This window comes from Sus scrofa, chromosome 15 (assembly GCF_054392235.1).
Source record: "Sus scrofa isolate SSC_HxYL_T2T_F1_AM1 chromosome 15, Sscrofa_HxYL_maternal_Yorkshire_Landrace_v2.0, whole genome shotgun sequence".
NCBI classification, from domain to species: Eukaryota; Metazoa; Chordata; class Mammalia; order Artiodactyla; family Suidae; genus Sus; species Sus scrofa.
The window spans coordinates 133,055,564-133,078,759 of record NC_139397.1 but is presented as its reverse complement, the minus strand read 5'-3'; the positions used below and the strand labels follow the sequence as shown (position 1 = coordinate 133,078,759).

The window sequence follows — 23,196 nt, the reverse complement described above, 5'->3', positions numbered from 1 at the left end:
GAAGAAGGGTTGTGCGCAGGCGCAGTTTTAGGCGGACGAGCGGAAGCGGCGGCTGGGAGGCCCAGCTAGGAACTGAACTCTATGGTTCGGAGGTCTCCTCCCACCCGGTGCCTTCTGGGTAATGTGGCCGGCCTTCTTTCTGACAGGTTTACCCTGATTCACAGATTGCAGCAACGGACTGGATAGCAGAGGCACTTTCTCCCATCGGCATTATTTTACACGTATCTCACCAAGTTCTGCAAAACCAAGTATGATTTCCTCCATTTTACAGACACTTCATATTTTAAGTGACTTGCTCACAGGCACTTGGCTTAGAAAAGTGCTTAACTTTTACGACTCCAAATTTCGTCGCTTTCTGTATAATGCATTCTGAAAGCGGCAAGCCCTGTGCAGGAAGCCAGGATAGCGGTGGCGAAAAACCAAAGCTCCACTCTTACATGTTATAGTCCGGCCAGGGGAAGCCATATGACTTCTTTAACAAGTTATAATTTCAAAGAAATCAGAGCTCTGAAGGAAGGAAGATGGTCCCATCTATCCTAGGAAGAGCCTGGGGCTCCCTGAGAAAGGCTGAGACGAGAAAGCTGGAAAGGAATAGTCACGGCCGAGGTTCGTCTGGCAGCTTCTCCCTCCGTCTCAGTTCTGTTTGCCTGCCGCTCTATTTCAGAATCCATTCCCATGGCCCTGATGGGAGGGTGGAAGTACGCACAACCTAAGAGATGAGAATCATCTTCTACTTCGTGGACTTTCCGAGGACTGACTTTCTGAGGACTTATGTGGGAAAGACAGCTTCTCAGATATTTCTGAGGGACTGCTCCCAAGAAATAAAGGAGGAGCCAGGATTTATAGGAATTTTGGCGACAAAAACTAAATGGTAGGAACATCAAAATATTACTGTTGAAGTTCCCACTGTGGCACAGTGGGATCGGGTGGTGTCTCTGAAGTGCCAGGACAGAGGTTCAATCCCCCACCCAGCACAGTGGGTTAAAGGAGCTGGTTTTGCCACAGCCCCAACATAGGTCACAACTGTGGCTTGGATCTGATACCTGGCCTGAGAACTCCATATGCTGCAGGGCAGCCAAAAGATGAAAAAAAAAAAAAAAATTACTGGTCGTTAAAGAAAAAGACATGTCAGGTTAATGAATTTAGCGCTTTTCTATGTGTGGGAAAATGCAAGAGTCTGGGCTTATTAAAATTATTCTTTTGAGAAGTTCCTTTCATGGCTCAGTGGTTAACGAACCCAACTAGGATCCATGAGGACGAAGGTTTGATCCCTGGCCTTACTTACTGGGTTAAGGATCCAGCATTGCTGTGAGCTGTGGTCCCAGACACAGGTCACAGACATGGCTTGGATCCCACATTGCCGTGGCTGTGGCTGTGGCATAGGCCAACGGCTACAGCTTGGATTCAACCCCTAGCCTGGGAACCTCCATATGCCTCGGGTGCAGCCCAAAATGGAAAAACAAAAAATTATTCCTTTGATATGCATCTTAACTATCTAAGGCCAGCATCCCATTTTTCTCCATCCTGAATCCCCCCTGGATGCACAGCTGAGGGTAACTCTGTGATTGATGGCTTGATGGCTGTAACATCCTTTACTGATCTGGTAGGCGACAGTTTCGCCCACAGCCCCATCCTGGGCTGTCAGATCCCTGCCTGAAACCTTAAACCCCAACATCTCAATCTTTAACCACATCTCTTACCTATCCTTCCAACTCTCTCAAAAGGAGCAGCAGAGAAGGGCCAGGTTTCCAGCTAAGGTCAGGAAGTGAAAGGTATGTTCAGCAAATAGCCCGGAACATGTAGAACACTTTCTCGAAAGTTTTGCTGGGAGTTCCCTTGTGGTACAGTGGGTTAAGGATCTGATATTGTCACTGCAGTGGCTGAGGTTGCTGCTATGGCTCATATTTGATCTCTGGCCTGGGAAATTCCACAGGCTGTGGGCAAAAAGAGCAAAAGAAAAAAGAAAGTTTTGCTGCCTTTCCTTGGAAGGTGGTAAGGCCGGAGGAGAGGAAGCTCAGAGAATTTTGAAATAAATGGGTAAGAAAGAATCTGTGACTTAGGAGCCAAGAAAGACCATGAGAGCTGAAAGGGATTCTGGGATTACTTGGCCTTGTTTCCAATCAGAACTCTGCTAACAAATGGCTTCAGTTCACAAATGATTTTGCAGGTGCTCGAGGCTCCTCACAAGTTAGCCAAAGCGACTTGCAGACAATTACATCCTTCGTACTTCATAGGGTTACAATCTTTGGACCCTTTATGACTTGAGTACAGTACTAGGAAAATTACTGGGGCTCAAAGCAACAGAAGTGGTAACAGCACTGCCAGCTGGCATTTGTTGAAAGGCGCCACATCATGGGCACTGTTCTGAGTATTTTACAGGAATGTTCACATTTACTTTTCACTATGCTCCTTTGAGAGAGGAAGTATCTTTATCTTCATTACTAGGATAAAGAGAGGAGGTCTCATGTAATGGTTAGGAACATAGCTCTGGGTTCAAAGCAGAGCTCTGCTGTTTACCCTTTGTTGGACCGCTGACAAATTATTTTACTTTTCTCTGTATTGGTTTCCCCAGCTGTAAAATCTAAATAATTGTAATACCTCCCTCATAAAATTGTTGTGAAGAGCCAAGGAGTTAAATACAGGAAAAGTGTTTGCCACAGCGCCCGAAACATAGTAAACAGTATACAGTTGTAACTATTACTGTTATTGTTTCAGATGAAGTTAAGTGCTTTGCCCAAGGTCACATAGCAATCAGTGGTGGAACTAGAACTCAAATCCACATCAATCAGACTCCAAAGTTCTGTCTTTGTGTGTGTGTGTGTGTGTGTGTGTGTCTTTTTTTAGGGCTGCACCTGCGACATATGCCATATGGGTAGGGGTCAAATAGAAGCTGTAGCTGCAGGCCTAGGCCACAGCTACAGCACTACCAGATCTGAGCCAAATCTGCAACCTACACCACAGCTCAAGGCACGTCAGATCCTTAACCCACTGAGCGAGGCCAGGGCTGGAGCCTGCGTCCTCATGGATATTAGTTGGGTTAATTACCGCTATACCACAACGGGAACTCCCCAAAGTAAGTTCTCTTAACTGTTGGCTTGTACTCCAGCTCATAATATTTAGTGCACTGAAAAATCATAGCAGAAAAGTGCTTAACCTGATACCGGGTCTCTGGCCTTCAGTCCAGGCCAGGCTCTGTGACTACCTTGTGGTATGACTTACAGTGCCTGCATGGCCTGGAGAACTACCTCCCTGCCTCCCTGCCTCCCAGTAGTGACTGTCTTTACAGTGAGGTGCTGGACCAGATGATCTCCAAGATCCCATCCAGGTCTTAGGTTCTAAGATTCTAGGAAGAGTTTCCAGACTCTGAGTGCTGTTGGGGAAGCTGACTGACCAATTTTTGTTGTCACCATCCTGCAGGATTTTTGGTGGAACATAGCAGTTGTCTCTTTACCTTCCCCCGTCTGTTATCCCAGCTCTGACTATATAATTCCAGAGAAAAGGTGAAATGTCTACTTATTGTCGTGTGGGTAGCAGGAAAATTTTAATTGATTTTTGTTTTTATACATGTCTATATTCTCTATCTCATAATGAGTGTGTATTTATAATTGGAAAAAAATTTAAAAGATTGGAGTTCTCCTGTGGTACAGTAGCTTAAGGATCTGGTGTTGTCATTGCAGCAGCTCAGGTCACTGCTGTGGTGCGAGTTTGATCCCTGGCCCAGGAACTTCAAAAAGCTGCAGGTGTGGCAAAAAAAAAGAAAAAGAAAAAAAAAATCCATCGTCAATAAACACACCTAACACCCAGATCTTGGTTTTTAGTATCATGGTACAATGAAAGGAACCAGGGCTCCTTGGCGAAATGACTGGTTCTAGAACTGGGGCAGGACATATATACAAGATGAGGCTGGAGGGAGCACTTGTAGTGCCAGAAAGTAAGGAATGCTCAAAAAGCAAAAAGGAGGAAAAAAAAAAAAAAAAAAAAAAAAGAGGTGGGGAAGCATGGGAACCAATCAAGAGAATTCCCAATGGATAAGTCTGAAAAAATGTAAGCAAAAAAAGTTGTATTGGTATTTAACCCAAGTAGAAAATAAATATCCATGAGTCCAAGCTGGTATAAATAAATGATTGAATAAATGAATACTGGAGGAGAAGAGGCAAATCTCTCTGGCAGAAGAATTTTAAATAATTTATGTGGCTTCTCTGCCCTCTGGGAAGGGGGATAAGACTCCTCACTCCTTAAGTATGGGCTGTGCAGTGACTCCTTCCTAAGAGCACAGTATGGAAAAGGGAAGAAAGAGGAGCTTTATAGTAGAGAAACCTGCCAATCACAGGTCAAGGTTAGTATCAACAGTCATAAATCATGAAGACAGTATGTCCTTTTGATACAGTGTGATGAAAATGGCACTTTACTTTTGTGACCCTCCTCCCCCAGACCTATAACCTCAGTCTAATCATGAAAACAACAACAAAAAAAAATAAGACAAATTCCAATAGTTCGATGTCCTACAAAATATTTGACAAGTACTCCCCCAGATTATTAAGATCATAAGAAACCAGAGAATCTGAGATACTGTCACAGGCAGGGGGAGCTTACAGAGACTAAATGTAAAATGGGATCCTGGAACAGATAAAGACATTAGCTGAAAACTAAGGAGCTCTGAATAAACCATGGATTTTAGTTAGTAATAATGTATCAGTGTTGATTCATTTGTTATAATAAATGTACCACTCTAATGTAAGATGCTAATAATGGGGAACTGGGTGAGAAAGTATATGGGAATTGTTTGTACTATCTCTTTAATTTTTCTATAAATCTAAAACTTTTCTAAAAAATAAAGTATATTTGGGAAAAAAAAAAATAAGAGTTCCCGTCATGGCTCAGCAGAAATGAATCTGACTAGTATCCATGAGGACACAGGTTCGATCCCTGGCCTCGCTCAGTGGGTTAAGGTTCCGGCATTGCAGTGAGCCGTGGTGTAGGTCACAGATGCAGCTCAGTTCTTGCATTGCTTTGGCTGTGGTGCAGGCTGGCAGCTACAGCTCTGATTTGACCTCTCGCCTGGGAACTTCCATATGCCTTGGGTGTGGCCCTAAAAAGACCAAAAGAAAAAGAAAGAAAGAAAAAGAAAAAGGAAAAAACAAAACAAAAATAAGCCAAGGTGACAAGTCAACACCATGAGGACAGGGCTGTGCTTGTCCACTCCTGCATCCCAGGGCTGAGCACAGAGCCTGGTACGTCAGTAGTAATGAATACTTGTTGAGTAATTAGATGTTAGTTTGCATGGTGCAATGGTGATGATGGGTCTTAAGGCTTTTTTTTTTTTCTTTTTAGGGCCATACCCAAGGCATATGGACGTTCCCAGGCCAGGGGTCAAATCGGAGCTGTAGCTGCTGGCCTACACCACAGCCACAGCAACGCAGGATATGAGCCACATCTGAGACCTACACCACAGCCCACTGCAACACCAGATCCTTAACCCACTGAGCAAGGCCAGGGATTGAACCCATATCGTCATGGATGTTAATCGGGTTCTTAACCCTCTGAGCCACAGCGGGAACACCTGGGTTTTAAGGGTTTTATAGAGTTTTATTTGTCTGGGCTTTGCTGCTTTACAAAGGCAATCCACTTATATGAGACCAAAAAAAGGGGGGGGGGCTTTAGAGATAATAAAGATTAAATTGGAAACTGAGGCCCAAGGAGGTGGAATGACTTGCCCAATAAAGGACTTTCAGACCAGTGCTCTTCCTATTGTATGACAAGATTCAAGCTGTTTTCCCAGCTGTAAAATGAGCACACAAGAGTTCACTGGTGGCCTCGTGGTTAAGACTTGGCACTTTCACCACTATGGCCCGGGTTCAATCCCTGGTCTGGGAACTGAGTTCCCATGTGAAGCAGCTGCATGGTGCAGCTGGAAAAAAAAAAATGAGTATACTATAACCTCTAAGGTTCTTGGTAGGATGAAATAACTTTTATAAAGTGCCTAGTGGAATTTCTAAATGATGGTTACCGTTGTTAAGATGTTCCAATATTTCTTGAGGCCTTTTCAATCCTATTTTCTCTTCTGCCACATTCAGGGAACTATGACAGACGGGCTTTCTACTTTCCCTTAAAAACATGCCCATCTCCTTTCTCCTTAATTTCTTTAGCTCAGGCATAATGACACTATTATAGTCTTGCTACCTGAGGCCCGCTGTGGCAAAGGGAGTGCTCATGGTCCCTTAGTTCCACCAGAGGCTCCATCTACACATTCTCGACCTCTTAGGATACAGAATGGCAAGGACCCATGGAAGCAAGTCTCTCATCCCTCAGAAGAGAAATGCACTGCCTTCTGGGAGGTGATTTCTAGTGACCTCTCCACCCAAACTATGCCCTTTCTCCAGAAAACTAGAAATTAAAACATATTGGTGCAGGAGTTCTCTTGTGGCAAAGTGGGTTAAGGATCTGGTGTTGTCACTGTGGTCACCCTAGTTGCTTCTTTTGTTTGGGTTCTATCCCTGGCCCGTGAACTGCTGCAGGTGTGGCAAAAAAAAAAAAAAAAAAAAAAAAAAAAAAAAAATTGATGCCAACAAATGGGATTGGTGCAAGGAGTGTTGAGAAACAAATACTCTGATGTTCCTCCTGTTCCAGTCTATGTCTCTAGGGCAGCAGCCAGGAGCAGCCCAAGAGGGTTGTCCTGGGTGGTTGGGTAAGCATGGCCAGCCTCACACTGGGGCAGCTCAAGCTGAGGTGAGCACTCCTGGGCTGGCTCTAGAGTCTAGTTCACATCATCTTTTACCATCTCCCACCCTGACCCCATATGGCTTCCTATGTTTCTGGCTTCCAGAGGGTCTGACAGAGAGAGCAAGACAGGGAGGATGCATGAGTAAGAATGCAATAGAATGGTTGGAAATGAGAAACTCTGACACAGGAGGACATTGTTCATGTTCAGAGCAATTTTTTCAAAACTGAACCATTCTATTTTTTGTTTGTTTGTTTAGTCTTTTTTAGGGCCACTCCAGCAGCACATGGAGGTTCTGAGGCTAGGGGTCTAATTGGAGCAACAGCTGCCGGCCTATGCCATGGCCACAGCAACGTGGAATCCGAGCTGCATCTGCGACCTACACCACAGCTCACAGCAACACCAGATCCTTAACCCACTGAGCAGGGCCAGGGATCGAACCCAAAACCTCATGGTTCCTAGTTGGATTCGTTAACCACTGAGCCACTATGGGAACTCCAGAACCATTCTATTTATTTATTTTTATTTATTTTATTTTATTTTATTTATTTTATTTTATTGTCCTCTTAGGGCCACACCCACAGCATTTGGAAGTCCCCAGGCTAGGAGTCAATCAGCTGCAGTTGTCAGCCTACTCAACAGCCATAGCAATGCGGGATCCGAGCTGTATCTGCAACCTACACCACAGCTCAAGTCAACGCTGGGTCCTTAACCCACTGAGTGAGGCCAGGGATCAAATCCATGTCCTCATGGATACTAGTCGGGTTGGTTACCGCTGAGCTACAATGGGAACTCCTCAAAACTGAACAATTCTCTTTAAATAGCTGGCTTGAGGATGAACAAATAGCACTCTCATGGAATCAGCTCTAAGCAGCTTCAGAGAACAGTGTGTGGAGTCTCAATTTGTCTTATCCATGGGCTAATAAATCTCCCTCCCCATTAGAGGATCATGAGGCATAGAGATTGTTAACTGGGATGTGTACCCATAAAAATCTCAGTAAAAAGCTCTGAGGAGTCACTCCTGCTCCTCAGGAGCCCTCAAAATTCACTTCTCACCTTTAGAAAAATACAAATAAAGAACTTAAAGGTTGCCTCCAGGGAAGAGTTCTAGCTGTTGTGTCAACCACTTCTCTCAGGGGCACATGGAACATTTTATTCCTTTTTTTTTTTTTTTTGGCTGCACCCATGGCATGCAGGTGTTTATTTTATAGTATTTTGTTAAGCTGTAAATCTGTTTCATGAACTCTTTTGTATATTCTCATCATCCCCCAAAAGAGGGGTTAAAAAGAAAAGAAAGACAGAGTTCCCTTGTGGCGCAGTGGGTTAAGGATCCTGCATTGTCACTTCTGTGGTTCTGGTTGCTGCTGTAGCGGGGGTTCAATCCCTGGCCCAGGACCTTCTGCACTCTATGGGCAAAACACCCCCCCCCCACTCTGACAAAAAAAATAAGAGGAAGAGTGCCTGTTTCTCAGTATATCTGGGTTGAATGGGTTGACGGCGGGGGGATTGTGGGCAGAGGGTGTTGCAAAATCAAGTAATTGTTAGCTGTCCTAATACCCCCAAGACCGTGACTCACAGTCTTCTAAGTGCTCCACTATGATGAGGAACCCATTTCCTTCACTGAGAAACCCCTGCCCCCCCACTCTGCCCCCAGAAAACACAAAACCAAAACAAAACATAGGTACAAGAGACTACTCCAGTGAATCCTTTTTAAGCTTCTAAGACATTTTTTTTTACCTGGTAATCCTAAACTTGGTAAGAAATCAGAGGATAGGGTGAAAAATAAGGTTGGACTTCTCTTCATTCCCCAGGCTAGGGGTCAAATCAGAGCTGTAGCTGCTGGCCTACACCACAGCCATAGCACCTCAGGATCCAAGCCACATCTGCGACCTACTCCCAGCTCATAGCAACACTGGATCCTTAACCCAAAGTGCGAGGCCAGGGACCGAACTGGCATCCTCATGGATACTAGTTGGGTTTGTTACAGCTCAGCCACAATGGAAACTCCCTCTGCATCCCCTTTGCAGTTTAAATTTCAGTTAAAAAAAAAAAAGCTTCAGAAAATATCAAGTCTTCAATAAACAGGAATGCACAGATAAAGCAAAACCCCAGAGCCAGTGGTGAGGGACCATCACCTCCAGCTGTTTCTCAGCTCCCCTTCTGACCTAGAAACAGGCTCTTGGGAAGCCCAGAAGGAAAAGGCATGATTAATTCAAGCACAAGTGGATCGAGGCGAACAGGATTCCTTACTGCCTCTTGGCGTCTTCCTGACATCAGCCCTAAAGGCAGAGATTAACCAAGGTCATTCGGGGAACCACACTTTAGTAGACAACTTGGTGAGGGGAGGCGGGGACAGCTCCAGTGAGCCTTTAAGGGAACAATTGATGGTGGGGACAAGAGTGGGATAAGAAGTACCCAGATTTTCTTCATTCCAACTGACATTTCCAGAAAACATGGTGGATGGTGGGGAGTGTGTGCCTGGACTGAGCTGCAAAGCAAAGGAGGAAAAGCAGTTAGTGTGGAAATCCTTTCTTAAAGCCAAAGGTATTCACTCTCTATCTACATAAGTCTAAGTATCCTTTACGGAATCACTCAGGAATGCAGCAAATTTCAGAGGTGTATTTGGGAAGGTATAACTTAAAATATATAGGCTACATGGTATAAATGAAACTTGCTTTGTAGGACCTCAGGGACAAGAGAGAGAAGAAAGAGAGAGGGAGAGGGTTTTTCTCCAGAGTAGCTGAAACTGAGGTTTAACTAGAGGTGTCAGCTGGAGGCTCAATGGGCATGTTACTAAGAACACAAAGGAATAGAGGTTTCAGATACGAGGAGTACTCCCACAGCCAAGCACTGATCTGACACCTTGCAATATCTCAGAGGCCACTCTGTGATACAGGCCCCAGGTAAGTGCAGCAGGGACCTGTTCATTTAATTTAGAAGCAGTTCTTCTTCTTCTTCTTTTTTTTTTTTTTTTTGTCTTTTTTTTTGCTATCTCTTTGGGCCACTCCCGCGGCATATGGAGGTTCCCAGGCTAGGGGTCGAATCGGAGCTGTAGCCCCCCGGCCTACGCCAAGCTGCGTCTGCAACCTACACCACAGCTCACGGCAACGCCGGATCCTTAACCCACTGAGAAAGGCCAGGGACCGAACCCGCAACCTCATGGTTCCTAGTCGGATTCGTTAACCACTGCGCCACGACGGGAACTCCAGAAGCAGTTCTTCTATGTGACACTCTATGTCTCAAAATCACCTATGCATTCACTTTTACTTTGAAGCATACCCCTTGTATCCTAGCCACATCCCTGGAGTAAGGAGGGACTTTTTTTTTTTTTTGGTAATGGCAGCACTTGCAGCACATGGATGTCCCCAGGCCAGGGATTGAATCTGAGCCAAGCTGCAGCTATGACCTATGCCACAGCTGCCCATGACAACGCTGCATTCTTTAACCCCCTCACCCACAGTCACTTGAGCTGCTGCAATAGGATTCTTAACCCACTGTGCTGCAGCAGGAACTCCAGGAGGGACCATTAATAGAAGTAGAGGGGTTGCCCCTGAGGTGCAGAGGAGATTGGCGGAGTCTCTGGAGCACTGGGATGCAGGTTCGATCCCTGGCCTAGCACAGTGGGCAGATCCCGCATTGCCACAGCTGTGGCATAGGTTGCAACTGCAGCTTGGATCTGATCCCTGGCCCAGGAATTTCATATGCTATGGGGTGGCCAAAAAAGAAAAAAAAAAGTGTAGAAGTAGGAAATGAGATCCTCAGCAATTGAAGAACTTGATCAAACACCAGTGGAGCCCATGGAAAAGCTGTGCGCACATTTTCTGGAGACCCTGATGAGGGTGGAGTGAGCAGCAGGCAGGTGGAAGCATCTCTGGAGACATCCACAGACTCACGAGAGAGGGCTTCTGAATGTTTCCCAAGCTATGTGTTGTAAGTGCGTGGATCAGGGCTGTGGAGAGGCACCGGGACCAGCCAGGAAGAAATGCTCCTTTCTGAAACTCTCCCAGGACAACTGTGATCCCAAAACCCTTCTGCTTCCTGGGTATTAACTCAGTTCAAAGATTTTTCTCTAATGAAATGACTGTGGTGTTCCCATTATTGGGCCCCTAAGACTGCAAAAATCACCTGGGTGAAGCTGATGTAGGATCATTAGTAGTTCTTTTGGCTCTGGGTTTTGTTCTCACTGGGCCACCTCCTGGCAGGCTGCCTGGTACAGCGCGACCATGTCTTTCCCCACAGCTGCATTGATCATTGTGTCCACTGTAGATTATGAACCTCTAAGGGCAGTAGCCATGAGGTGATGTCATTGGCTTTTTAGAACACCCACTCACGAAGAGACTTAATACAGCTTGTTTGGGGAGACAGCAGCCACTGCTCTATGTTAATCACTCTTAGACAAATAGTTAAGTTCTTCTTTGGGGGAAAATTATAGTAAAATTTATTTAAAAATTTTTTTGTATTATAGTTAATTTACAATGTTCTATCAATTTCTGCTACACAGCAAAGTGACCCATGATATATATATATATATATATATGACTGTATATATACACATTCTTTTTCTCACATTATCTTCTATCATGTTCTACCACAAGTGACTGGATATAGTTCCCTGGGCTATACAGTATGACCTCACTGCTTATCCATTCTAAATGTCATAGTGTGCATTCACTAACCCCAAACTCCCAGTCCATCCCTCTCCCTCAGCAACCGCAAGTCTGCTGTCCATGTCTGAGTCTGTTTCCATTTTGTAGATAGATTCCTTTGTGCTATATTTTAGATTCCACATATAAGTGATATCATATGGTATTTATCTTTCTCTTTCTGACTTACTTTACTTAGTATGAAAATCTCTAATTGCATCCACGTTGCTGTAAATGGCAACACTTGTCCTCCGGAAGCTTTCAACAAGACTAGTCACTGTTACAGACAAATGTGTTGAGCTGGGACAGCTAACAAAATTTAAAAACAAAATTCAGAGCTGGGAGTGAGATGGTGTGAGACAACTTCAGGTGGCTCAAAGGAGGGCTCAGACAAAAGTTATCTCCCAGGCCTTGACCCTGGATTTTCTCCAGACAACCATGGGTAGTTCTCATGTTAGCAAGTGAGGAAGAAACCAAAGCCTCAATTATTTATGGAGATCTGGGGCCCAGCAGAGCTTCTTATGGCAGGATAAGTCAGCAGATGCCAGCTCAGCTGCTGATCTCCGCAATCTTTCTCTCAAAGACAGGAGAAGCAAGTCATGCCCTTAGGCTTCCATGTTCAGGCTGAACTTTCCAAAGAGTTCTGACTGTGCGGAGAAGGCAGATGCAGTGGACAACACAGTGATGAGCAGTAAGCACAGTCACCAGAGGTTGAGTTTGACTGAGGAAAGCAGAAAGGTCAGCATCTACCTAGTTATTTCCTGAGGCTGGAGCTTACACAGGACATGACCCCCCAGTTCGAACTGTGCTGAGATGTCAGTGAGCCTGATCTCCTCCGAAAGCAGTGAGGGTAGGTAAGTGACCCCCAAAGATCCCCTCTTTCAACTGGAGCTGAGAGCCCAGGAAAGGAGACTCAAAGGGATGAGAAGGGGTTGCATTCCAGGATCTCGGTCTAGTTTGTTAAGCAGAGAGGCCAGCAGGTTCACAGCCAGGGCCAAGCCTCTGGGGAGGAGAGCTGTGTAACAAACAGCTCACAGACTCCCCTAAAGCACCATGAGCCTTATGCCCCGGCAGAGCAGCAGGTCGATGCTTAGAGTGGGCTCTGGAGGGGCTGCCCACCCTGCAGGTCCCACACTGCCTCTTCCCCGCTGAGATGCTCTTGGCTGCTGCTGCTGCTGTAAAATGAAAATATAACTACTTTCCTCTGAGGTGGGGTTCACTGTGCCTACACATGAAAAGTGCTCAGCCTGGTCTGTGCCCCTCTTCTAGTGCACAGTGCAAAAGGGAAGACCATTCAGGTCTAAAAAACAGTCCACACACCATCATACTGGCACAACTCGGGCCAGGAAAACCGGGCTAACTCCAAGTCCACCTGGCCCCCTGGCTTCCTACAACACCAATTAGAGCAGCAACTCCTTCGTTTTTGAAACATTTGGAAAAAAAAAAAAATCCCCCTCCTGGACACCCATATGAGTCACCTTCTCCTCTCCCCAACTCTGAAGGCTGAGTGCTCAGCTTTCACCCAGATCTGTTTTTCTCCTGAAGCCACCGGACCCCAGATGATCTCATCTGGCCCCCTGACTATAAACACTTCCATCTGGTAGAGGCCACAAGACTCAGATCCCCTACTGCCTATGGAACATTTCTGCTCAGACCTTGCTACAGGTTGGGTTTTCTGGAAACATAGAGTTTGGGGTGCAAGAAGCTGACGAGATCACCTGTAAAGGGAAGGAGGAGGAAACAGGGCAGGCAGAGGGAAATGAACTGTGATGCAGGCCTGATGGAGCCCCTGCCAACGTGGAGTGGGAGCCCTATGGTGGATGCTGCCGTCAGCCCTGTCCTGCATCTGGCCTTTGTGCCCACCTTGCCCAGTCACTGATGCAAGCTGCCCCTGGAAGGGTGCAACTGCAGACAAAGTGGTCTGAGACTAACTGGAAGTCATGGCCAGGTGGAGGGTATTTGCTGATTCCACATGGAAATGACAGTATTTTGAATATACCAGGTTGAATAAAATATTACTAAAAACACCCTTTAGAAAACTAACTTACATATGTGCCCTGTGTTATATTTCTATTGGACAGTGCTGCTCCAAACCAAGAGTTAGCTAGCAAACTATGGTCTGTGGGCCAAATCCTGCCCACTGACTGATTTTGTATGGCCTGTGAGCCAAGTACAGTTTTTACATTTTTATATGGTTGAAAATAAAAGAATAGTAATTCGTGACACATGAACATTTTATGAAACTCAAAATTCAGTGTCCATAACAGAGTATTATTGGAAAAGAGCCACAATCATTTGTTTCTGGATTATCTACGGTGGATTTCTTGCTAGAGCAGCAGACTTGAGTACTTCCAACAGACACATCCTGGCCCATAAAGCCAAAATGAATTACTATATGGCTGTTTATAGAAAAACCCTGTCAACTCTAGTTCTAAACCTGAGCTTTATTTTTCTTCATAGAACATATAACTATTGCCCCTCCTGTTATGTGATAACCTCAACAAAAACATGCACTTTTCCTTTTGTCTTTTTTTTTTTTCTCAGGGCTGCACCCGCGGCATTTGGAGGTTCCCAGGTTAGGGGTATAATCAGAGCTGTAGCCACTGGCCTGCACCACAGCTCATGGCAATGCCGGATCCTTAACCCACTGAGTGAGGCCAGGGATTAAACCTACATCCTCATGGATACTAGTTAGATTTGTTTCCACTGAGCCATGGTGGGAACTCCCACTTTTTCTGTTTAGTGAATTTCTGCTAGCACCTAGACAATGCCTGGCATATATTAGGTGCTCTGTAAATATTTGCTGAATCAATAAGTTTAAAAAAATCCAGATTTTGGGGGGCTATATAGGAAGCACTTTGTTAATCAGAGAACATGAATTGCCACTACTACAACCTACTCTTATTTCTCAGCCAGAAAGCTAAGGTTAATTAAGATCCAAGCAAACCCACACATGAGGTGGGAAAGGAAACGCTGACACTTGGCCTGGTGACCTGCTGGGCTCAGACACAGAGATCAGCACTGAGACCTTAAGAACAAAATGTCTTCTTTTATTTTAATGAACTCCATGATTTTTAATATTTTTTTGCCCCTCTTACAAAGGAGAGGTAAAACTGTCCCAGTTATCAAAAAATTCAAATCTCCTCTTCTTCTGTGGACTGCCCATCAATGTGCTTTCGTCCAGTGGGTCTCCTGTGTCCTGGGAACTACTTCCTGGGTCAAAGGACTCTGCTGCCGCCAGCAGCTCCATATCGCTTCCGTCTTCCTCAAAGGACTTTTGGAAAAAGTCATAGATCTCCTGCTGCTTTGGGTCCTTCATCAGAGAAAGAAAAAAAAGGTATCAGCACCCAGGCGCCAACACTGACTCTCCCTTCAGCTCTGTGGTTGGTGAGAAAATGCAAAGACCAGGGATCAACTCGTTTCTGGCTTCTTTTCTCTGCTGCTTGTTGGGAAAAGAAAAGAGGAGAGGAAAGGAAAAAGAAAAGAAAAAAGAAAAAAAAAGGAATGGTTGTGAGAGCAGTGGAGAACCTGCTCTCACATAATTTATTTTGGGAATGCTTTCTCCTTTCTAACTTTACAAATCAGTACTTCGATACTGAAATAGTTCCCAAGCTCTTACTCCCTCCAAAGCCTTTCTCCACTGAGAGGTTAAACTGCAATTCAATTCCAAAATCGGTGTGTTCAGCCATGGATTACACCTAATTTTTGGAGTGGCTACAAAACATACACTCAACATATTGATAAGTAGTTACATGTACCCGTTTCTGACTACCCTAAAGTTACAAGTGATCAGGATGCCCGCCAACTGCACCTACGCACTGACTGACTACAGTGGCAGAGTGCTAAAATCACGCCCAGTGGTTACAACCACAGCACACGATGGGCTTGCTCGACCCTTTGCTGATTTGTCCTCTAAATTTCCAGCTGTGACCATCATTCAACCCAGAGGCACATAGTATCTCCACTGATATCCCACAGTTCCATAAGCCTTGCTTAAAAAACCAATCACCTCCCCTCCCACTCCTGTATCCCCGGATCAGCTGCTGCAGTTCCCTGCTTTTGATGGTCTCCCACCATGCACCCCCACCCCCGCACCCTGCACCCCGGATCTGAGTGCAATCACCAGGGCAGCCTGACTCCAGATCTTACACATCAGACCTCTTGAGGCTGGCTCCTCCCTCTGTCGCAGGCAGGTTCATTACTTGGGTCACGTCCCTTTGTCCCACGTGGATCTGCAGGGGCTTCACTGCACTTCCTGCCTCAGGCCTCTTCTCATGTCAGTTGCTCACAGGTCTTTTCTTGGCTGATTTTTCCCTCCAGACTACCCTCTAACAAGATTTTCCTGTCATGTCACTGGGCACCACCCTCTACCTCGTCAAATCTAACGCTGCTTCCCTGGCTTTTCATGACCTTTATAGTCAGGCCTCAACCTAACTGGCCACGATTTCTTTGCTTCACCCTCCACGCTGGTGAAGTGACGTTCCTGAAAATGGATCCTGCAAGGACTCTAGATTAGTCTATAACCCGCACCCTACATTTCCTCGCCTCTCAGGATCCCAGCCGCTCAGATGCGAAGTGACATTACAGATCAAGGTCAGCGCCACACCATCCACGTGTCCTCTTCTGCGATCTCTTCTTCCACCTCTGTCTGAGCAACTGCAAGGTCAAGGAAATGCCGTCCGCAAGGCGGCCCACTCCAGGGAGAAACAACTGTGCATGTGCACTCGATTATGATGCTGTAACGCTATGTGCTAATTCGGAGCATGCATAATTAAAGGGAAGCAAGCTCCAAGATCAGACAAATATCTCACTTCCCCTCTCAGCAGGCAGGCAGACATAACCTCTTTTGCTTTTGGCTCTTGTATAGGAGACAACATTTTCTTTTCGTAATAGTTGATAAAGTTTTCAGCCCTATTTTAATTTTTAAAAAAATGACATAACTATTAATCAAAATAAGTATTGAGAAACTCCATTTACATTATCTTGCATTTGCATTTTAGGCGGAATTCTTAACTAATTCAGAGCAACTGAGGGTCAGGCCAGTATGAATAAATGAGTTATAAATATGTCCATTCTCATTGGTTGAGAATCCTTTAAAAATAAGGCTCTTTCTTTTCAAAGGGTACATAATAACCAAAGCTCTGTCAAAATAGTCACCATTCAACTGATTAAAAAGTTTTTTACAAAGTTTAAAGACAAGGTTTGTTTTAAAACTGGCTTATTAACCATAAGGATAATTTATACTCTACATTAAAAAATATGATCTTCCCCTGTCGCGAGACATGTTTCTACAATATTTTCTTAGCCTCTTTGCTGAAAACTCCATCTTGTCCTGCTTTACTTTACCCCATCTTCCTGCTTGGAAAACAGTCACAGTGCTGGTGAATGACTTAAGCTTAAGAACAAAGACCTAAAGGCATAAGTTATTCATAGGGTCAGCTGAATGAGGACTTAATGCATTGGTCTAGGCACTCCGGACCTGTGCAGATAGGCACGCTGGTTTGCACAGCATGATATGTCCTCTAAAGAATAAAAGAGGAGCCTCATGGCCCCAAGGGGTTTATGAGGGGTCATTAGCAGGATGTGCATTAGCAAGGAGAACCAAGGTGCAAACCTAGACACTCCGGGTTGCTGCACATAGGCATGCCATCTGCAGAAGCACAGTGGTGATGCTCTAGATGTTATGCATAGATAGCTGATGCCAAGCTTCCTCAAATGCTAATGATTGTTAAATGCCTAAAGGTCAGAATAAAAGCTTAATCAGCAACCGGCTACGTGACTTTTAAAATAACTTAAAAATAACTCCTGCTGCACCTACAACCCCCCCCTCACTGGACGTAATCCTCAAGAGCACAATAAAAGCAGTGTGGTTTCTTGAGGCGGTGCTCTTGGTCCCTGAGACCTTGAGTCCCCCGGTTCCCACCTTTACTTAAGATAAAGATACTGTGTCTTGTTTTATGTTAACTTTTTTCCTTAAGTTTCACAGCACCCATTCTTCAGCCCCAACCTGCTGAGCTGGTCTTGGCATTCTCCCAAGTCTTACTTATCCCAATAATTACACTTTGAAGAAAGAATTTAGTTACTAAGTAAATGTAAATGAAAGATGACATCCTCAGACTAAGTCTTAGCATCACCTATGAGACTGTTGATTTAACTCAGCTTCTTATGCTCGGGGATTCCACAGGAAGGAGAAGGCACCTTGGTTTCCTGAGGAACAAGGCTGCCTTTCTGCCCAAGGCTCAGACCTCTGTCCCAGCACTCTCATTGGAAACAATTCACTCAGGAGTTGGCCTCAGGCAGGCAAGACCTCCTGAGTTCTCACCTTCCTTGTCAACCACCTGAGCAGGCGACAGGAGACCAGCCCTTGGGAGTCTTTGCACCTCACGCTCCTCCCCCTCGTTTCATTGAGATGGAGGAAGAAGGGCTGTGGCAGCAATGGGGCCGGAGATCTAGGCTGGGGCAGGCCTGCTGACCTCAGGCTGCCCTGTCCAGAGGCAAGTAGGCCTCCTCTCAGCATCTCTGACATGGCCCATCTGGTCATGGAAGGATGTTCATTGGCCTCTCCTTGACAATAAGAAGGGCTGCCACATGGGAAATGTGGGGCCAAGCCCAGAAGCCTTCCCACTTGGGCTGGCTTCATGTAACCTGTGACTGTGGGCTGGTCTTAACTGCTCTGCAAGTCTCCATTCACCCCTTTATAAAATGCAGAGACACTGAGAATAAAATGCAGTGACAGAGGGGAAAATATGCTCTATAAAAGCAATCCCCCTTGTGACACACTCCCATTCTGTGTTGGGGACATGTTCTGGTGGCAGGCCTGCTGCATAGTGTTGCTGTGTACTTTTTGCAACAGTTAAAACAGCTGCCATGGGGAGGTTTCTGTCAGTTTCTAATGGCCTGATGGAAGAGGCAGTATTTGGAGGTCTTGGTTTTGTGAGGATCTAGGAGGGCAGGTCAGAAGCAGCAGGAGTTAATGCCAGCACTTCTCCATAAAGGGATGCATACAAGGACTGACCCAAGAATGACTGGTTCAGTTCCCACTGGGTCGGAAGCTTCATGCCTCCCTCTGCCCACATGGCAGGGAGCCATGTGCTGGGGTTGTAACTGAGCAGGACCCTATGGGGCCTTCCTGCGCTGCTGTAGCTCCTCTCTGAAGCACCTCGAGGACAGTATCTGATGCACATTTCCTGAGTGGTTTTACAGATGCTAAAACCATCGTCAAAAGGAAGAAATTAACTACTTGATGATCATGAGAATGTAGCCCCCAGACCTACTGGCACCTAAGGACTGATAATGTGAACCCCTGTGACACCACCTTGTGACCTCACCATCAACTAATCAGAGAACTGTGAGAAAGCTGATCTACTTACCCTGCAACCCCACTTCCTCACCTGGCTTTTAAAATGCTTTACAATTTTGGGTTGGGGAGTTCAGGATTTTTTTTAGGGCAGAAGCCACAAGTCTCCTTGCATGGCCTGCAATAAGCCTTTCTCTGCTCCAAACTCCACATTTCAGGTTTTGGGGCCTCACTGTGCATTAGGCACACAAACTTGTACTAACAGTATTACCTTGTAGAAGTAATCTCTGGCTTCTGTCATTTCTGAAAAATTGGTCTCAGAAAGCCCAGCTTCACCCAGAACTTTAATCTTCTCTTGAATCAGGGGCCTGTTGGGGAGAAATGAACTTCAGTGCGGACAGTGTGACCATGACGTGTTTATGGTTTCACATCTCTGCAACTCCCCAGGCACAAACGCCCATCTGAAATATTTACCTCCTGTCTATTCTAAACCAAGCAATTCAGGGCTCCTATCATCAGGCTTAAAATTCTTTCTACTGGAAGATGTCAAGGAAATCAATGCTATTACAACAGAATTTTGAACCTGGCGCTGTTATGAGGTGCCAGTTAACAAATCCACTAACAAAGAGAGGGAGTAGGGGCAACCCCCACACACTACAAAGGTAAGATGCCTTAGAAGGCTGAAAACAGAGCTAAGGAGTGGAAACAAGTGTGATAAGAAACTTAACATCAGGAAGTGGGAAATGGGACTGGGGAGGGAACGTTTGGGGGTTTTTTTCTCAAAGGACATGGATCCCCAGAGATGAAAATGTCACCCCAGTTCTGCTAAGAAAGCACAACATGACCCACTTTCCAGGTGGCACGGCAGCAGCTCTGGAAGACATGGCCTCGCTGGACCAGCAAATGTTATAAACGGGCAAATGGGGCCGAATCCCTGTCTCAGCAAATGCCTTCACCTCTGAGAACAGAGTGCTTTAGAAACGAAATTCACCTACACGTCACCCTTTTAAGAGCTGTTCCCTTGTCTCAGGCCAGTGGGAAGAAGCACGCGCCCTCATTCCTGTAAGATTTCCTCAAGCCCCCTGCAGCCACCAGTAAGCTGGCAGGAGGCCAAACAGGGCCATGATGAAAGGGCCAGGGCACTGCTAATGGGTCTTCTGTGTGGATTCCTGGAGACCTCAGCAAAGGCAGAGGCTCTTAGGGAGCAAAGGAAATACTGATCCATGTCCACCCCCATACCCGCCAGCCAGCGGCCTCACCAAAGGTAGTCGTCAGCTGTGCCTCTCGCCACCAGGTAGTGGATGCCCACGGAGTTGGACTGTCCGATGCGGTGCACCCGGTCCTCAGCCTGCATCAGCACCTGCCAGGCGAGGGGATCAGGCTGCATGTGGTCAAGGCCACCAGAGTAGGCAGCCCCTTGCCCCCAGAGTCTACCACACCCCCTCCCCCCAACTACATGTCATGTAGCAGGGATCTGCGAGCCTCTAACCACAAACAACCTGTCATCTGACAAAGGGAGAAGCAAACACAACACCAGGGGACTCAATCTGAAGCTGGGTAGCTGTGGATGTAGGCTGTCCGCCCCCTGCTGGGCGCCGTGGTGGGAGAGCGAGCTTCAGCTCTGCCATCAGCCACGACAAAGGGCAAACAAAGGAGACTCGGCACGCTTCTATTCTTCCTCCGCGGAATAAAGTTATCTTCTATCGGATAAAAATACTGCGCCAGGGGAGAGGCCATATATGATCAGGCCTTTTTATATGGGGGTAAACCGGAGCATGTGGTTTCTATTATAAAATGCCTTCAACCTCTAAGTATGCCTGTTGTTACCGCAGCGGCCGACGTGTGATCAATGTGCGCCACGCCGCATCAGATCATCGGAAGGGAAAGAACTTTCTTCTGGAATTCAGGAGAAAACTTTATGAACCCAAACAAATGCTTTCCATCTGCTGTCACTGCCCTGAGCTGACCACATAAGGCCAGTGGGCACCACAGCTGTGTTGAGGGAACACCCATGCAGTCCTGTTGTGCCTCCATTGGTAAGCGGCTCACGGGGTTGGGTGATAAAAGGGGTCAGCCTGGGAAGTCAGAGGCCTGGGCTGGGACCGGGGCTGCCACGGGCTCCCCGTAAGTAACAGCTATTCTCCTGAGCTCTCTGCGCCTGGATTTCTTCATGGAGAGATGGGTCCTGAGATTCTTTCTAAAACTTTAATTTGCCCATCGATCATAAGGAGTCGATAATCCTACTTAGTAGCCTGCTATGAAGACCTGCTACCCAGCCAACAGAGGTCAAGACAGATGTGTAGAGAGTCTAGACATGTTTGTGAGGCCTAAGAAACGGAGGGAAGATGATACTGGCAGCAGGGACGGTGCACAGAAACCCCGCCTCCCCCGCGGACACTAGCCCCCTCTTCCCTGCAGCCAGAAGCATACCCCTTACCCCTGGGTTCCAGAACAGCTCTGCGAACACCACCAGATCAGCCGAGGAGAGGGTGAGGCCCATGTTGGCGGCGGTGATGGACAGCACGGCCACGGCGTGCCCCTTGGACAGCTGGAACCGCTGGCACCGGTCCTCACGGTCAGCTGAGGAGGTGGATCCGTCGATGCGGATGTGCTGCACGCGCTGCAGGGACAAGGAAGGAGGCGGGGTGGGAGCACAGTGCCAGGGTCTTGACGCCACAGCTCCAAGGACAGAGCCCGGCTGCTCGGGCTCACAGCTGGGCAGAGCTGCAAGCCCAATACTCGGTACCACTTTCTGAGCTTCTTTGCTGGTCTTTCCTTTCCAGCTAAAACTGCTATTTAGATAATTTTAGATTGGCCTGTGGTTTAAGCGATAATGCAGAGGGATCCCTTGCATTTTGGCCCAGTTTCCCCTGATGGTGATATTGGTAAAAGTATAGCATATCACAACTGTATACTGACTTTGATACAATCCACTGATCTTGGCCAGATGTCCCCGGTTTTATTTAAACTCATGTGTGTGCACATGTGCATCCTAAAGTTTTATTTCACATGAGGGTTTTCACATACCCACCGTCACAGTGGAGATGGTGAACACTTCTAAGCACAGAGGGATGCTCCCTAGCCCTTTTTTAGCCACGACCACCTCCCTCCTGCTTTCCCCTCACCCCCTCAGTCCCTACTAATCTGTCCTGCATTTCTAAAATGCTCCACTTCAGGAATGTTATATAAATGGGGCTAAACACTGTGTAACCTTTGGGGCTGGGCTCTTTCTGCTCAGCATCATTGCCTGGAGGGTCATCCAAGCCGCTGCTCTGTGGGTGGTTCACCGCACAGGTAGCTCATTCCTTCTCATTGCTGAGCAGAGATCTGTGGCATGGATGTACCATGGTTTAGCCATTCACTTTCGGAAAGACATCGGGGTTGGTTCCAGCTTTGCACTACTACAAGTAAAGCTGTCAAGAACATTTGTGTACAAGTTTTCATGTGAACATGTTTTTCATCCCTCTGAGATAAATGCCCAAGAGTGCTAGGTCTTATCTGATAGTTGCCTTTTGTTTTTGTTTTTGTTTTTTTGGTCTTTTTAGGGCTGCACCCATGGCATATGGAAGTTCCTAGGGTAGGGGTCAAATCAGAGCCACACCTGCCAGCCTCTGCCACAGCCAAAGCAACTCAGGATCCGAACCACATCTGTGACCTACACCACAGCTCACGGCAACACAGGATTCTTAACCCACTGAGTGAGGCTAGGGATTGAGCCTGCATCCTCACGGATACTAGTCTGATTCATAATGTGCTGACCCACAACAGGACTCCATAAATAATTCTACATTTTGCTTTTCTCCACTAAACAGTATATTGTAAAGAAACTAAATTAGTATAATTTAACCATTTATCTATTTATTCACATTTGGAGGGGTTTCTAATTTTCACTAAAAAAGGATGGGTTGACAAATGTCCACCAACAGGTGAGTGGATAAAAAATTGTGGTATATGCATACAATGGAATATTACTCATCAATAAAGGAAATGAACTGTTGTAGACATATGCACTAACATGTATGAATCTCAAAATATGTTGAGAGAAATCAGATTTTTAAAAAGTATACAATGTATGATTCCACATTTATATTAAGCTCTAAAAATGCAAATTATTCTATAGTGATAGCAGATCAGTAGTGGCCTGGAGATTACAGGACAGGGATTACAAAGGCAAGGAGGACACTTCTGGGGCTGATGGGTCCATTCACTACTGTGCGGCTGTTAGCATAACTCACACCATCTTGCGCCCGTCCAGTTCCTCCTGTCCTTCCACTGACGCTACCTAGGGTGTAGTGTAGTAAGTCTCTTGCCTGTCATCAAAGGCTTTGTAATTAATAGATACTGTTTAATAATCATTAGGTCCAGGTGGCCGATATGCTCCATTAGTCGCCAATGACAGTGACATACGATGACGTATTTCTGACACTCAGGAGACTAGTTACCCATCAAAAATCTTGACTTAGGAATGCACTCCTGTCCCCAAGCACATACCCACATAATACCCCAAGTCAACTACACAATATTCCTAGTGGCTCCTC

The 23,196-nt window shown here is 46.1% G+C and overlaps 1 protein-coding gene across 28 annotated transcripts in view; it reads right to left on the bottom strand.

Annotated features, from left to right (window-relative positions):
* Nucleotides 1-14,390: 14,390 nt before the first annotated feature.
* Nucleotides 14,391-23,196, bottom strand: part of SMARCAL1 (SWI/SNF related, matrix associated, actin dependent regulator of chromatin, subfamily a like 1) — a 61,399-nt gene continuing 52,593 nt past the window's right edge. For 20 of the 28 annotated variants that reach the window (XM_085000869.1, XM_085000873.1, XM_085000872.1 and 17 more), the window contains 4 exons: nt 21,096-21,278; nt 19,918-20,018; nt 18,930-19,026; nt 14,391-14,674 (listed from right to left, as the gene is read on the bottom strand). In XM_085000869.1, the coding sequence (XP_084856995.1) occupies nt 14,456-14,674; nt 18,930-19,026; nt 19,918-20,018; nt 21,096-21,278 (600 nt within the window). In that variant the 3' untranslated portion in view covers nt 14,391-14,455. Of the gene's footprint in view, nt 16,018-18,929; nt 19,027-19,917; nt 20,019-21,095; nt 21,279-23,196 lie in introns of all 28 variants that reach the window. The other 8 variants (XM_085000881.1, XM_085000880.1, XM_085000879.1 and 5 more) reach the window with 1 other exon arrangement.